Source organism: Nannospalax galili, unplaced genomic scaffold (assembly GCF_000622305.1).
Source record: "Nannospalax galili isolate Female #2095 unplaced genomic scaffold, S.galili_v1.0 scaffold238, whole genome shotgun sequence".
NCBI lineage: Eukaryota > Metazoa > Chordata > Mammalia > Rodentia > Spalacidae > Nannospalax > Nannospalax galili.
In genome coordinates this window covers 1,817,405-1,833,541 of record NW_008341888.1, presented here as the reverse complement: position 1 = coordinate 1,833,541, position 16,137 = coordinate 1,817,405, and the positions used below count along the sequence as shown (strand labels likewise).

General features: G+C 35.3%; 1 protein-coding gene across 5 annotated transcripts in view; it reads right to left on the bottom strand.

Moving 5' to 3' along the window:
* Atrx (ATRX chromatin remodeler) overlaps positions 1–16,137 on the bottom strand; it is a 187,526-nt gene that overhangs the window by 51,803 nt on the left and 119,586 nt on the right. For all 5 annotated transcript variants that reach the window (XM_008837667.3, XM_008837668.3, XM_008837670.3 and 2 more), the window contains 6 exons: positions 14,734–14,871; positions 13,232–13,407; positions 11,644–11,761; positions 5,629–5,759; positions 3,955–4,043; positions 3,659–3,831 (listed from right to left, as the gene is read on the bottom strand). In XM_008837667.3, the coding sequence (XP_008835889.1) occupies positions 3,659–3,831; positions 3,955–4,043; positions 5,629–5,759; positions 11,644–11,761; positions 13,232–13,407; positions 14,734–14,871 (825 nt within the window). The remainder of the gene's footprint in view (positions 1–3,658; positions 3,832–3,954; positions 4,044–5,628; positions 5,760–11,643; positions 11,762–13,231; positions 13,408–14,733; positions 14,872–16,137) is intronic.

Here is a 16,137-nt window from a genome sequence, read left to right as displayed (position 1 = left end):
CAATATATTCTAAAATGAAATGGAGATCTTTTTTAAAGGTTAAAAACTCATTCAATTTTATGTCTTACAGGGCTTATACTGAGTTCGATATTGTACAACTGTATTAATTCAACAGTGAACCTATAAATTTTATAACCACTTTTGAAAGAGCTGTATCTTTGCTCTGGAAACTGTTATTGGGCATGTTAAAGCTGTAATGGTATGCTTCTTCTAAAAAAAATATTAAAAAAATATATTTTTAGTTTTAGCCGGGCATGGTGGTGCACACCTTTAATCCTAGCACTCAGGAGGCAGAGGCAGGTGGATCTTTGTGAGTTCCAGGCCAGCCTGATCTACATGGTGAGCTCCAGGCCAGCTGGGGCTACACGGAGACCCTGTCTGGAAAAAAAAAATACTTTTAGCAACATGTGATATTTCAGAACTTGTATACATTATGTAATTTAAAATTTCCAAAGTTTACAAAATTATCTAAAAATGTTACTATTTATTGAATTTTGTAAAAAAAAATAATAAAAAAATAAAAACAAAAAGGAAATTAATCCATCATTTTCTCTGAACTTTGTTTACTTCAGTCTTTCTCCTAACCTCTTACGGGCAATAGCACTCCATTTGCATTATTTGTGCAATTGCCAGGGTTAATTTTTATTTTTATTTTTGCTATTTATTTGAAAAAAGAAAATGCTTCAGTCAATTGCTTTTTTATCTAAAAAAAGAAAAGAAAAAGGAAAGAAAAGGAAGAGAAAAAGGAAAGGAAAAAAAGCTGTAACCTTATCATTTCTGAGTAGACCACTGAGAGATGAATGCACACCTGTCATAGCCCAGGTCCAGCTTTAGTGGCTGAAGGGAACATTTTAAATAGCAAGATGCTCTGTTCCAAACATGGCATATGTTGGGTCCAGATAAAATGAGGGTTATCAGCCAACTGATAGTTATCACTGAGGTTCACCAATGAATTTGTATATTTTTAGTTCCCCTCGGTGAAGAGGAAAAATGATGATTTTGCCAAGACCTAGATTTTGGCTTGGTTTCTTGTCTCGTTTTTTGGCAGCCTTCATCTTCTAAAGATGAAGGGCCTGTAGGGTTTTCATAGTGGACAAAGGACTTGTGGTATCTTAAAACTGGGGTGGACTTGGGGGTCCAAAGTATAGTGTTCTAACATTTTAACAGTGACTAATTTTTAAGTTAACCCAGTCCTCTCAATTTTTAGACCAAACAGATGCCCACAGTGGAGGCTCACCAAGGGTTGTAATGAGGAGGAAGCCTTTCCCTCACTGTCAGCACCAGATGGTAAAGGTGACTGTGCAGATGTGCATTTTCCTTTTGGTAGAAATGGTCCACAGCACTAACTGATAAGGCTTATTGTACAGTATATTGTCAGGACTCTTCTGGTTTGACATACGTTATAGTTCATATATAATCTGTATTAATTGTATAGATTGTGCATTTAAAGCTGTTACCAAGTTGTCAGAACATAAGAACGAAAACAGGTCATATGTAATATTTTGTTTCTAAGTATCCTTTGTATCATAGCAAAGGAAAAGTTTTAAAAAAAAACTGCAATAAACTAATTTTAGTACAAAAAATGTTTACTAATTTCATACATTATACTTTGATTATATTCATCCTCCCCCTTCTGTATCCAACCAACTTTATGTCATCAAGCCCAATTTGTGGACTCTTAGGTGACCATCCATTGGAGAAGGGTGGTCAACCTACCAGGGACCATACTCTTAAAATTAACTCTCTCTCTCCCAAGAGCTATCAAGAGCCAATACTCAGCTGGGTAGGACTCAGGCAGCATGACACATTCTTAAATGACATCATTTAACTATAAAGAAGAAAATTATATTTTTACCATCTATTCTGGAGAACATTTTATAAACTGTGCACATATATAAGCTATAAAAATAGAAAATATACCTACATATAAATAACACCTACTTGGCTGCACACAAATATAATACAGCAAAAGCCCAAGACAAGCAATAGCTTGTTTTTTGGAACTCATGACTTTTTCTGACTGCTTTCAGGCTTACACGCAGCCTCCTACACCTTGCCCCGTGCTTTCCAAGCCCTTCGCATTGCAGCATATGTAGAAGGTGGCAATACTTAAAGCGCACACCAGGAGAATGAAAGCAGGTATTTTCTTCTGTAAACAATCAAGCTGCTACACAATCCACTTACACTTCTAAGTGATGAAGGGAATGCTAGCAAAATTTTTTTAAATTTCATTTTTTATTGTTCGAGAATTTCATACATGCAAATAGACTTTAATAAAATCTATCTTCCTTCCCTCCCCTCCGACTCCCTCCCCCACATTTTTAGGTAACTCATTTATAGCACTAGACAATGCTTATTATCAGTTGGTAAATTCTCTTTTCACTCATCACAGAAAACAATTTCAGTAAGAGTATTTCAAAAAAAATATTTCCAGGAACACATAAACGTTTTTTAAATTATAAAATGAGAGACTGAGGAAGTGTAAGCAGAAAAGATAGAATGAGAGAATAAGATAGGAGACAGGAGCTAACATGAGCTTCCCGGGACTTTACCGCTATAATACATTTTTCACTGTTCTGATGAAAATATTCTTTAATTCTATTTGGAAGAATGCTGAGAGTAAGCTGCTTTAATGGAGTAGCTGAAGAGAACAAAGAGGGGAAGTTTGTAGTTTAATTTCCTGAGTCCCTTCATTTGAAGAATCCAGGGTTTGTGATTAGGCTGCCACCTGTCTATCCCACGGAGGTACTGAAGAAAGAAAGGAATCATTAAATTGGTTCAGTTGTAGACCTGTTATCAGCCAAGCTTATTTGATCACAAGATCATTCAGCTGACACCCACAGCTCTTTCCTCACAGGTGCTTAGCTGTTTAGCTTCCTGACTACCCAATGCCAAACACTTCAAGCCATTTAGAAGTGTGATATCTAAAATACTCTGATATTCTGTCCCAGCTTTAAAGCTCCCAAACACACTCAGGTTGTACTGAGAAGATAAGAGGGCTCAGCACTAACTCCTCAGTATATATTATGGGAAAAGGCAGCTTAGGCTATTGAGAGTTAAATCGAAGACTTTCACTTTCATCCATAGGAGAGAAAACAAAACAAACTGTATATGTTATAGGAAAAAAATCAAAGCAGATTATTATAGATTATGATGAATTACAAAGGAAAAAGACTAAAGGATCAAAATTAATTTTAATGTAAAAAAATGTACAACCTCTTATGTCATTTCATAAAATGCTTACATTTATGTGGAAATACTATGGAGGCCTTGAGATTAGACAGATTTTAATCTAAATTCCAGTTCTATAACTCATTTTACAAAATTAAATTTACCAACTATATTGCAATATTATTAACTAATCCACAGGATCAGAAAAGTGAGTTTAGGTACATATATTTAAATAAACATTGCCTAGTTTTTCTTTTCTTTCCTCCAAAATATGAGGCAGAGCAAATGACTTGTCTATAATTTGAGATTTATCGGAATTTGTTGTAACTATGTCATTTTTCACCCAAGGCTCTTAACAATACAAGGAAAGGAATTCCTCTGAATCAACTACTGAGACTAACAAACAGCAAAAAGCAAGATCGACCTGGTATATTCTAAGTCAGTGTTCCATGACAACGGTGACAAAGGCAATATTCATTATACTCACTCTCTTCCAGCTTCAAAGAAACTGAAGGGTTGTTTCCTGTTTCATCCACATTTCCTTCACCACCTCCTCTAGATCTTGAGTTCCAGACTTTGATGACTTCAACATCATTGTCACTGCCACTTCCACTTGAGCTACTATCCTTTTTCCCCCTTTTCCCCTTTGTTTTCTTCTTTCTAAAACAAGAAAATTAATGTTAGGAAAGCACATTAAGAATACAAAGCCAATTATTAGAAGACAACCCGCAAGCTAGGGGCTTTTAAATGTAGCAATACAGGTAACAAAAGTACTCAATTTACTTTGCATACTCATCTGAGCTTAAGCTCATAGAAGTTTCATCGGAATCTGAAGCTATAAATTCATCCATACTATCTTCATCAAAATAACCCTAGAGGAAACAAAAAGACAAATGTTTTAGTATCCCATTTCAACATATATTGGAAATTCAAATGTTCTGTTTCGCTTAAGGTAAGGACTGGAAATAATGAAGGACTAAGGAACTGTGAAGCTTAGAGGAAACCATGGAAACATGACAGTATTATGCAACAGGAGGTCCTGGAAGGGCTGGTGGAAAAGAAAAATAGAAGCATGATGAAATCTGTTGTCTACTGTACCAAAGTTGGTTTCTTAGTTCTGATAAATTACGACAGCTATATAAAATGTTAACATTAGGAAAAATTGAATTAAAAGTATAGTGATACTCATTGAGCCATTTTTGTAATCTTTTTATAAGTACAAAATTGTTTCAAAATAAAAAATTAAGACAAGTTCTCAAGGCCCACACTGGCCTTTCAACTCTGGATCTTAACTGCTTCAGCCTTTCAAGTTCTGAGATAACAAATGTGTGTCACCACACACGACAATTTTCTTTGTTTTTCTTTTGGAGGAAGGTCTTCATGAAGTCTGGGCTAGCCTTGAACTCATTATGCAGCCAAGGATGACCTTCAAATTCTGATCCTGTCTCCATCTCCCAAGTGCTGGAATTGCACACGCATGCCTCCATGCCTGGTTTATATAATGCTGGAGAATAAACTCAGGACATCATGCAGAGTAGGCAAGCACTCTACTAACAGAGCTACATCCCCAATCTAATTTTTAAATTTTTGCTTATTTTTTAGTATGTGTTTGTGCTGCTGGGGATCACATCAAGGGGCTGGGGATCATATAAAGGGCCTGGTGTGTAACAGCTAAGCATTCAACTACTGAAATATGCCTCTAGCCCTCTAAAAAGTTAAATGGGCAATACAAGATCATCTTGGTTGGGCTCAAATCCCAGCACATAAATAGTTATTTTTTTCCAGTGCAAAACAGTTTAGTAAGTTGTCAAATATACAGTTATTAGAATTATCTAAATATCACTTATAAAACTTGGTACAGCACATGAGATGATTATAGAAAATAAAAACACAAATTACACAGTGACAATAACCCTTGTAATACAAGAATATCCCCATATCAATAGTACAAATTACAAACACTAAAAAGAGAAAAGTAGACATAAGACATTTAAATCAAAGTACATCAAATACAAGATGTTTAGCATCAGAGCCCATAGTCACTGGAAACAGTTTTAGGTAGAATTTCACATGTTCTCTTAAGTTTATCCAGTACAGTTCACATAGTAAAGTCTGTGAATGCATAAACGACTATTTAACAGTCTATAAGCATAATGAATTCAAGACACACAGAAATAAGCTAGGCATGGTGGAACACATCTGTAATCCCAGCACTCAGAAGGCAGAGGCAAGAGGCAAGGTTAACCACAAGTTGGAGGCTGACCTAAATTTAAGGCCATCCAGGACTATATAGTGAGAGCCTGTCTCAAGGACAACAGAAAAGGCATAGAAATGAACTAAAAATAAATGTTGAATTAATGAAATAGAAAACTGCTTCAAGTATACAGAATGTCAAAAACTGACCTTTTTGCCTAGAAAAAGGGATAGAGTTTAAACAATTTGAGGTATCTATTTTACCTTATTTTCTTTGCTAATGTAGTCCAGCTGCAAACACCAAGGATGAGTCCAGATTCTACTTAACATCTGGAAATCTTGGAAGAGCTTCGCACCTGCCTTTCCTCTTCCACCTTCACTGCTATTACCTACACCTGGCCAAAAGAAAAGGCAGTTGAAGACACAGAATTCTCTATTTCCACTGTGGTGACTCTATATTAGATGATCTATAACACAGACCCTTTTCTAAGTTTGAAAAATCTTATAAATCTTGCTTCTTGTGATTAATTTTTAAATACAAGAAATAAGATTATTGATGAAACCCACTATACAGAAATGATTAAAATATTAAAGAACAAATATATCATAAAGAAATACATGTGATTTAGGTTTTCATTGAGATAGTCTCATATAGTCAAGCATAGCTTCAAATTCCTGATCCTCCTGCTTTGCCCTGTGAAGTGCTGGAATTACAGGTGTACACCACCACACTCAGCAACATAGGCAATTTTTAAAAATAACACATCAAGTAAAAAGACAATAGAGGTAAAATAACTAAAATTTTGAAATCTGACAAATGTAAATGACTTAGAGAATCAATAACAATTGTGTTGATATTTTCTGATTTCTATTCACAAAGTCATAATTATTAATACAACTATAATTTGCTTCCTATATCACATGAGGGGGAAAGGCTGGCATTTTAGAGGTTACTAAAAATACATTTTTTAAAAAAGTTTTTTAAAATCTCCTAAATTGCATCCACTGTCTCTAGATTACAACTCCCATTACAGATAAAGCCTTACTCCATAGAGATAGTTCTCTGACAATTCTTATCTATGATGATTACAAAAATTAAAGTTTTACTGTAAAAAATACAAATGAGAAGGGGAGAATATGTCAGGCAAAGAAAGATAAATACCTCATGATCTTGCTATTATGGGGAATCATAAATTTTAAAAAAGTAAAAACCTGAAATCCATAGAAATACAGGAGAATGATGATTGCCAGAATCGAGGGGTTGGAAAAAACAGAGATGGAGATCAAACAGTACAAAATTTTAGTTATGTGAAATAAATATTCTATAGGCATAAAAATGATCACGAGGACTTTAGTTAATATTATACGGTAAATCTGCTAAGAGTGCATTTTAGGTACTTTCATCACACACAAAATGTATGAAAAATCAAAAATTGGTAATTTTTAAAAAATTTTTTATGTGTATGAATGTATGGCCTGCATGTGTGCAAAGTGCACCATGTCATACAATGCCCGTGGAGATCAGAAGAAAGCGTCAGATTCTCTGGAACTGGAGTTATAAACAGTTATTAACCACCATGTGCTGGGAACCGAACTCAGGATGGCAGGGGAGCTAAAATTTCCTTTATCTAAATGACTCACACATAGTAGAGTTAGTATTTGTGAGGAACTTAAATCATAAGACAATAAACTCATATCCTACTGAAGAGTACTAACAATTATTATTGGAGCATTATAACTATAATTACAGATAGCAGTAATGTACTGTTGGCTGTAAGCATTATATATTATATGCAGCAGCTCCTAAAGTCCTGGAAATCATCAATGACTTTAGAAAGTTGACCTGGACATCATGTGAGTGGACTGACCACTAAGAATCTAAAAATAGGGGGCTGGAGAGACGGCTCAGCGGTTAAGAGCACTGGCTGCTTTTGCAGAAGACCGGGGTTTGATTCCCAGCATCCACATGACAGCTAACAACCATCCGAAACTGCAGTTCCAGCAGACTCTGATGCCCTCTTCTGACCTCCACAGGCATTGCATGATAAAGGACACTTAAATACATGCAGGCAAATCACTCATACACCTAAAAATAAAATTAAAAGAGCCCAAATAAATGACATAATGGTACAAATCAAGAATCTGGAAAGACAAGAACAAATCCAACAGAAAAGAAACAATAAAAATCAGAACAGAAACCAAGAAAACAATACAAAGAATCAATTAATTTAAGAGCTGGTTCTTTGAAAAGATAAACAAGATAGACAGACCCTTAGGCCAAAGAGAAAATCCAAACCAACAAAATTAGAGACAAAAGGAGAACCATCAAAACAGACACCAAAAAAAAAAAAAAAAAAAAAACAAGAACACAGTAAGGGAATACCTTAGAAACCTATACTCTACTTTAACCCCAGCACTCAGGAGGCAGAGGCACATGGATCTCTGAGTTCAAGGCCAGCCTGGTCTACATCATAGTGAGTTCTAGGACAGGGGCTACAGGGAGACCCTGTCTCAAAAAGACCAAAAAAAAAAAAAAAGAAACCTATACTCTATTACACTCGAAAATCTAAAAGAAATGGACAAATTTCTAAATTTACTGAAATCACCAAAGATAAACCAAGAAAAGATCAACAGCTTAAACTGACCCATAACAACAAATAAGGATATTGAAACAGTAATATTAGGTCTCCTGACCAAAAAAAGCCCAGGCCCAGATGGATTCTCAGCAGAATTTTACCAGACCTTCAAAGATCTACAACCAATACTACTTAATCAAAAAGACAGAAACAGAGGGGAACTCCTTCTATAGAAACAGAGGGAAAACTCCTCTACAGAGGGGAATTTTCCTTCTATGACTCCAGTGTTACTCTAATACCAAAATCAGGAAAAGACGGAACAAAAAAACAACAGGCCCATATCCCTAATAAACATAGACACAAAAATTCTCAACAAAATACTCGCAAATCACAGACACACATCAAAAATATTATCCACCATGATCAAGTAGGCTTTACTTCAGAGATGCAGGGATGGTTCAATATAGGCAAGTCAATAAACAGAATAAATCATACAAATGGACTTAAAGACAAAAATCAAATGATTATCTCAATAGATGCAGAAAAGGCCTTTGAAAAAATTCAACATTCATTCATGATAAAACTCCCAGAAGGAAGAGGACTGAAGGGAACATACCTCAACATAATTAAGGCTATATACCACAAACCCATAGTTAACAGCATTTTAAATGAAAAAAAAAAAAACCTAAAAGTACACCCATGAAAAGCAGGAAGCACACAATACTGTCCACTATTTTCCATTCCCGTCCAATATAAGTGCTTGAAACGCTTGTGGGAAAGCAAGAGGTCAAATTATCCTTATTTACAGATAATATATTATACACAAAAGTTTCCAAATAGTCCAGCAAAAAAATTCCAGAAATAAAAAATACTTTCAGCAAAGTGGCAGGTTATAAAACCAATTTAGAAAAATCAGTAGTCTTTCCATATAAAAGTAACAAGATATCAGAGAAAGTATTCAAGCAAACACTTCTTTCTATTCACAATAGCCTCAAAAAAAAATCTAGGGATAAACCTAACCAAAGGCATCAAAGACCTCTTCAATGAAAAGCTTAAAGACAAAAATTGAGATTGAGGAAGACACGAGGAGATGGAAAGGCTTCCCCTACTCATGGATTAGTAGAATAAATATTGTGAAAATGCCCATGCTACAAAAGCAATTTACAGATTCAAAGCAATCCCAATAAAAATACTCATCATACTTCACAGAAATAAAAAAATTCATCCTAAAATTCATATGAAAACACAAAAGAACCCAGATAGCAAAGAAATCCTTAGGACAAAGAACAATGCTGAGAGATTAATATACCAGACCTCAATCTGTATTACAGACCTATAGTTATAAAACAGCACAGTATTGGCACAAAAAGAGACTTGTAGATCAATGGCGCAAAACAGAAGACCAAGTCATCAGTTCCCGCAATGAAAACCACCTGGTATCTGACAAAGGTGCCAAAACTTCATACTGAAGGAAAAATAGCATCTTCAACAAATGGTGCTGGCAAAACTGTATCTCCACATGTAGAAGAATGAAATTAGACCCATAATCATCAACCTGCACAAATGCCAACTCCAAATAAATCAAAGACCTCAAGGTGAAGCCTGAAATGCTGAAACAGAAGAAAATACAGGCAGTACCCTGCAAGATATAGGTATAGGAAGGTACTTTCTAAATTGAACATCAGTCACTCAAGAATTAAGGTCAACAATTGGCAAATGGGGCCTCATTAAACTAAAAAACTTCTATAAAGCAAAGGAAACAACCAATTGAGGTGAAGAAGCCCACAGAGTGGGAGAAAATCCTCCTCAAGTTATTTACCCAACAGAGGATTATTTTCCAGAATATACAAAGAACTGGAAAAACAAAGAAAACAAATAACCCAATTAAAACATGGTCTATGGATCTGAACAGAGAGCTCTCAAAAGAAGAAATATCAATAGCTAACAAACACCTTAAAAAGTGTTCAATATCCTTAGTAATTAGGGAAATTAAAATCAAAACTACTTTTTAAGATTTCATCTAACCCCAGCCAGACTGGCTAAGATCAAGAGAAGAAATATCAAATGCTGGTGAGGTACAGTGGGGTGAGATGTGAATGAGGGAGGGGATCTAAATACCATCAAATTATATTGTATAAAAATTGCAAAATTTTCAAGAAAAAAAATTTTAAGTAAAAACTTTTTAAAGAAATTCTAAAAACAAATACAAAAAAACATAACTGAGAGTGTGGTGGCACAAACCTATGATCTCCACACTTCAGAGGTAGCACCAGCACCATCCCAATCTGCCTGGGATTCCTGAGACCAGCCTCCTTCCCGGGTAAGTCTGACCATGCCCACTGCTCTAGACTCCCACAACCTGATTCAATCTCCCAGCTCCCACACCGCTTTCTCCTTCCAACAGAGGCCCACTTCTGCTCTTAGCACCCCAGACCTCTGGACTAACCTCTTGGCCCAGATCCCCCCACTGGTTCCTGATCCTTTGCACCCAGACCAACCCAATTCTTCAGTCTAGCTCCCCAGAGACCTCACAGCCTGCTCTCACCAACTTGCCTTTGCACACCCAAGACCAGTCTTCTTCCCTGGCTGTCCCCCCATGCAGACCCCTCACCACCAACTTCCCAGTGTCCTGATAAGGCAGACAGACCTGCTCAGTGAAGACTCTGACCAGTCTACTACTCAGCAAGAACTTGAAATACCCATCAATTTGTCTTCCATACCTAAACAAAAAGTAACTAAGCTACATAAACAATATTAACAGAACCAAAATTAAATTAAACAATGCAGAGAAGTTCCTGTAGAAAATGTAACCAACAAAGAACATCCATATGCCCAAACGACAAGGCAAAAACACAAACAATATAAAAAAAAAAAGACAGGAAAATATGTCCCCAACAAAACCCACAAGTCCTGCAGAAATACACAGCACTGAGAACCACTCTGAAGAACCCCAGGATGCACAGTTTAAAAGAACAATCATAAACATGATCAAAGAACTTCAAGAAAACACAAACAACTCAAAGAACTCAAATTAAAACTCATCAGAAGAGATAAGGAGGGTTATTTCATTCTAATCAAAGGAACAATTGACCAAGAAGATACTACAATCATAAACATTTATGCACCAAACTCTGAAGCACCCAATTTCATAAAATCAGTAGTCCAGAACTATAAAACAGAGATTGGCACCAACTCAGTGATAGCGGGCAACTTTAATACCCTACTTTCTTCAATAGACTGGTCAACTGGACAAAGAATAAATAGAGAGACATCTGAATTAAATGACATACTATATGAAATGGACCTAAGAGATATATACAGAATATTCCACCCTACCACCAAAGAATATACTCTCTACTCAGCAGCTCATGCAAGTTATTTTAAAATTGACCACATTCTGGGGCAAAAAACCAATCTCAACAAATACGAAAAAACTGAAATAATTCCATGCCTTCTATCAGACCACAGTGCTAGAGGCAAGGGTCTTCCACTGTACATTTCTGCTTCAGTTTGTTTTTAGAGTTTAGATTTCTTTTGACAGTTTTATTTTTTAGTTATAAACACTGCAATTTTACATATACTGACTTTATTCAAATGTAAAAATGAAAAATGAAAACATGGGAAAATTACCAAGATAGCATTCTTGAGGAAAACAACATATTTATTTATAAAGATGATTAAGACAATGAAGTATATGTGTTACCTGTTAAGTGATCTAAGTAGTACTGATAGAGCTTGCATTGGATAGCAGTCATTCTCACAGCTAACACATATTCATGTTTTGGAGGCAAAAACTTTGTTAATGCTGTATAATCTTTCCTCTGTAATTAATAAGACAAAGAATGGAAATTAGTTACCTAAATGTGTAACAGGAATGAACTGCTTCAAGAACTGTCACTGATTAAACTTGAAAGATACATATAATCACCATTCTTATACCCTCTCAAAGCATACAATGATAGACATATGATTATGCTTAATGAATTTCATGTGACAGGATAATATGGTACATTGGTCAAAAGATACTACAACATGCCAGCCAGGTTTTAAACTGAAGTGACCATTCAAGTTTTCAAGATAGCTTTCTCCACATAGAAAAAAGAAACTATCAAAAGATGGGGATGGTATGTAGTAGGTAGTACTAGGAAAACTCACTTGCTTTCCACATAGTTAAACGTTATAAATCAAAACTCTAATGCATACCTATGATCCTAGTAGTAGGATCAAAGGTTCCAGGCCAGCCTGGTCTACATAAGTAGAACCTGTCTCAAAAAAAGGCCACAGAACACACACACACACTAATGCAATCTGAGTTATATGCCAAACACTCACTAACACATAACTTCAAAAGCAACATTTGCCCCTCTGAGAATATAAGCCATGTACAAAAGATGAAACCATTTTATTATAGGGACAGGGAAATTAAGTACTAAAATGCTAAACACAAACAACTATTTAAACCAGAATAACACTGCTGTGTAGTAGCAGCAATACAGAAAGAGACTGCTTAACAGTATACAGAGTCAACCTGATAAAACAAGGTAAGTAACTATTTTACATGGTAGCAGTATAGTCATCCAAAAAACCCAGCCTGGGTGACTCTGGAATATCTTTGTAGCTATCTTCTGCGTCTAGTGTTTGAGAAGGAAGTGTGGATCTTAAAATGTATGAACTGATAGCTCAGTCTCTACATACTTACCTATCCATAAGTGTAGATTCACTGACAGTCTCTACGTAAAAAAGAAAAAAACTACTAGCCTGTTCAGTATATACCTGAAAGAAATAAAATTGCTTCACAAAATGTGTGTGTGTGTGTGTGTGTGTGTGTGTGTGTACACCACAGCACATATGTGGAAGAAGTCAGAGGATAACGAACAACTCTGGGAACAAGTTTTCTCCTTCCACCTTAATAAATAAACAAACAAATAAATAGCTCTTCATTTAATTTAATAATTTCAAACAGTGAAGTTCTGAATACCATACCACAGAATGGGCATACATAGTAATTTCTTAGTCATAATACCTGTGCTTTTCTTCAGAACCTCCTATCCTAAGGAAAAAGAATATAAATAGCAATACAACAAAATATGAAGCAAGCGGATTAATCAACTGTGTTTCCTAAACTTTGAATCTTTTTTTTTTCAAAATGTGAATGGTGCATAAATTTTTAAATTAATACAGAGATAATTGTAAAGTTATATACTGAGAAGGGAGAAAGAAACAAAAGTAGTTCAAGTTTAAATTCAGGAAATGTTTTGGAATTGTATTATCATTATGGAACATATCTGTACCTGAACACATCCAGCTAACATCTCATAGAGAATATGAGCACGTTTTTTCATCACTCTCACGTCTACCATGGTAGAATCTGCACACTGACCATTTTGGATTGGATTGATAAATCTATTCCTGAACTCCTTGATGGATCCAAGTAAATTTTCCTTGATAAAGTTAACCATACAATGATCTAAGAAACAAGACATTAATTCATTAACATTAACGAAAGTTTAAAAGACTCAGAAGAATTCTCCTATGTACTGCTCATTCCAAAAGCACATCTCATAGAAGTATTATGAGGGAGGGAAGGAGGCAGGGAGGGAGGGGAAGCTAAGTTTAGGATAAATATTGGTTTTAAGTCTGGTCTCCAACTAGATAAATGAGATGAGAAACTGAAATAAAGATCACCCTTAAACCCTACACTTATTTTTTTTTTTAAAGTTAAGGATATTTTATTCTAAATTACTATTCAGGAGATGTGAAATATGAAACAAGTGTACACAACTCTATTCATGATTTTATGATCACTGAGGGCATATTGGAAAGAAACTATAAATAAACATAATAAAGTCGATAAGCTACTATGCCTAGGTTTATATAGCTAATTCAGACCTCAATTGACCTGCACAATCCTTTAAGTATGCCATCAAATGTCAATACTAAATAGCATCACAATGTGAAATAGCACTTCTGCAAATAGAAAACTAGAACAAAAAAGAAAAATGAATGAAAAACTGAAACAGCCAATTACAATAGGGAAAAGCAGAAGACTATAATGGGAAATTTCAAAGTGTCGAATACTAAATAAATTAATCTTCCTTCTTTAGGGTCACTGCACATATATAAGAAAATTAGGGAAATTCACGAGTCACTTCTCAATTTATTTCAATCATCTTTAGCCTTAACAAATGTAAGCCTGCCATGGATTCAGTAGAGTTCCCCTTTCCTTATTTGTACTTTCCAAAAATATACATGTTTGGCATGCACTTTTTTAATTTTTGTTTTTAAGACAGGGTCTCACCATGTAGCCCTGGCTGGCCTGGAACACACTTATGTAGACCAGGCTGGCCTTAAACTCAGAGAGATCGGTCTGCCTCTGCCTCCTTAGTGCTAGGATTAAAGGCATGTGCCACCAGACTCAACACCTTTTTGATTTCTTAATAGTACCTCCCCCAAACTGGATACTCTGTCCTTATACCTCCTGAGTAAGAACATACATATTTTGTACATTTTAAAGCAATGGTTAAAACTTTTGATACTTTGAAAATATTTTACTTTCCATATTTCTATCTGAACAATCAAAACAGCATGTCTGACTATGGTTTGCCACTCACATTTATGCATGCTTTCACCTGAAAAGCATGTTCTTTCACAGCAGAATAAAATGAACTTACAGAGATCATGCTCATCATGGTAAGGGACTAAAACAAACAGAAGATACGCAAATGGCAAAAGGTGCAAAAACATATCTGAGTCAACAGTAGCATTCTACAGTTAATTACATATATTAACTCACACTCAATTAGGTTATTTTGAAGTGGTGTTCCTGTTAAAATAATCCTCCTCCTTGATCTAATAGAGTTCATGGCTTTTGAAACAGCAGATGCTTCATTTTTTAGAATATGGCCTTCATCACAAACAACAAAATCAGGGCCTATAAAAATGCATACAAAAATGGCAATTAATTAAACCAATAAAACTAAAATGTTATTCATGAAGTAGCTAAGATTAATAATTTTACACTGCTGGTCTTGTAAGAAGATAAATCAACATCAGTATAAGCACAATCATATTTTATGTACTACTGTACTTGGTTGATATGGCACTAATTAGTATTAATTATATCCCAATAGCAGAGTTTTACAGTACTGCTATAAATGGTATTTAAGGTCTATAAAACTTGGCAAGAATAAAGCTTGAAGATTTTACAACAGAAGAAAAAAAAGGAAAAAAAAATACTAGAAGTGATTTCCACAACTAATTTGGGACATTTTATGAAAGAAATAGCTTTCAAAACTAAGATATATTAGAATATCATCTATTATAACATTTGGAATTACAGTATCTTCAAAGATAATATTTTGGCATTGGTAGATTATGATAAAATTACCAGCAAAGACAAAGCAATTTACATATACACAAAAAGACAAATTTTGAATGCTGTAAGAATTAATATAACCAATTATAAGAAGCCATGCAATATTTGCAATTTATTTCAAATTACAGTAATTGCTGAGGAAATTTTTAACTAATAAAGGAAGCTAAACTGGCTGTTACTGAGCAACAACAGGGGGAGAAAAGACCTTTCTTCCAACAGATCATGTCTTCTTAAGTTAAAAAAAAAACACTACTATAAATTAGAAAACTCTACCAGATCACTTTAAGTACATTAACTAATAAAATAGCTTTTCAAACCAATTGGACAGTTAAGGCCAGGCATGGTGGTGTGCACCTTTAATCCCAGTACACTGGAGACAGAAACAGTAGGATCTCTGTGAGACTGAGGCCAGCATGGTCTACATGGCAAGTTCCAGGTCAGCCATGTCTACATAGTAAGACCTGTCTCAAAACAGAAAATCAACAACAACAACAAAAAAACCAATTGGGAGAGTAAGAAAAAGGTCAAGTAAAGGTATTATTATACAGTATTATATCTGCTTCTTTTTCAGTATGTTACAATGACACCTACTGGCATTGTTTAAAAAAAATTAAGATCCTCAGGCCTATTGGGGTAAGTCTACAGAGCAGCTCTCCGCGCTGGGACTCCCTAAGCCACATTCACCCTTCCATCGCCCCCCCTCACCGTTCTATACTCCTAGTTTGAGCCCTGCGCCACTCCTAGTCTTGGGGCCCCAGACACCTGGGGAACCAATACTGCTTCCTGACCCTTCTCACCCAGAGCAACCCAGTCCCTTTCTAG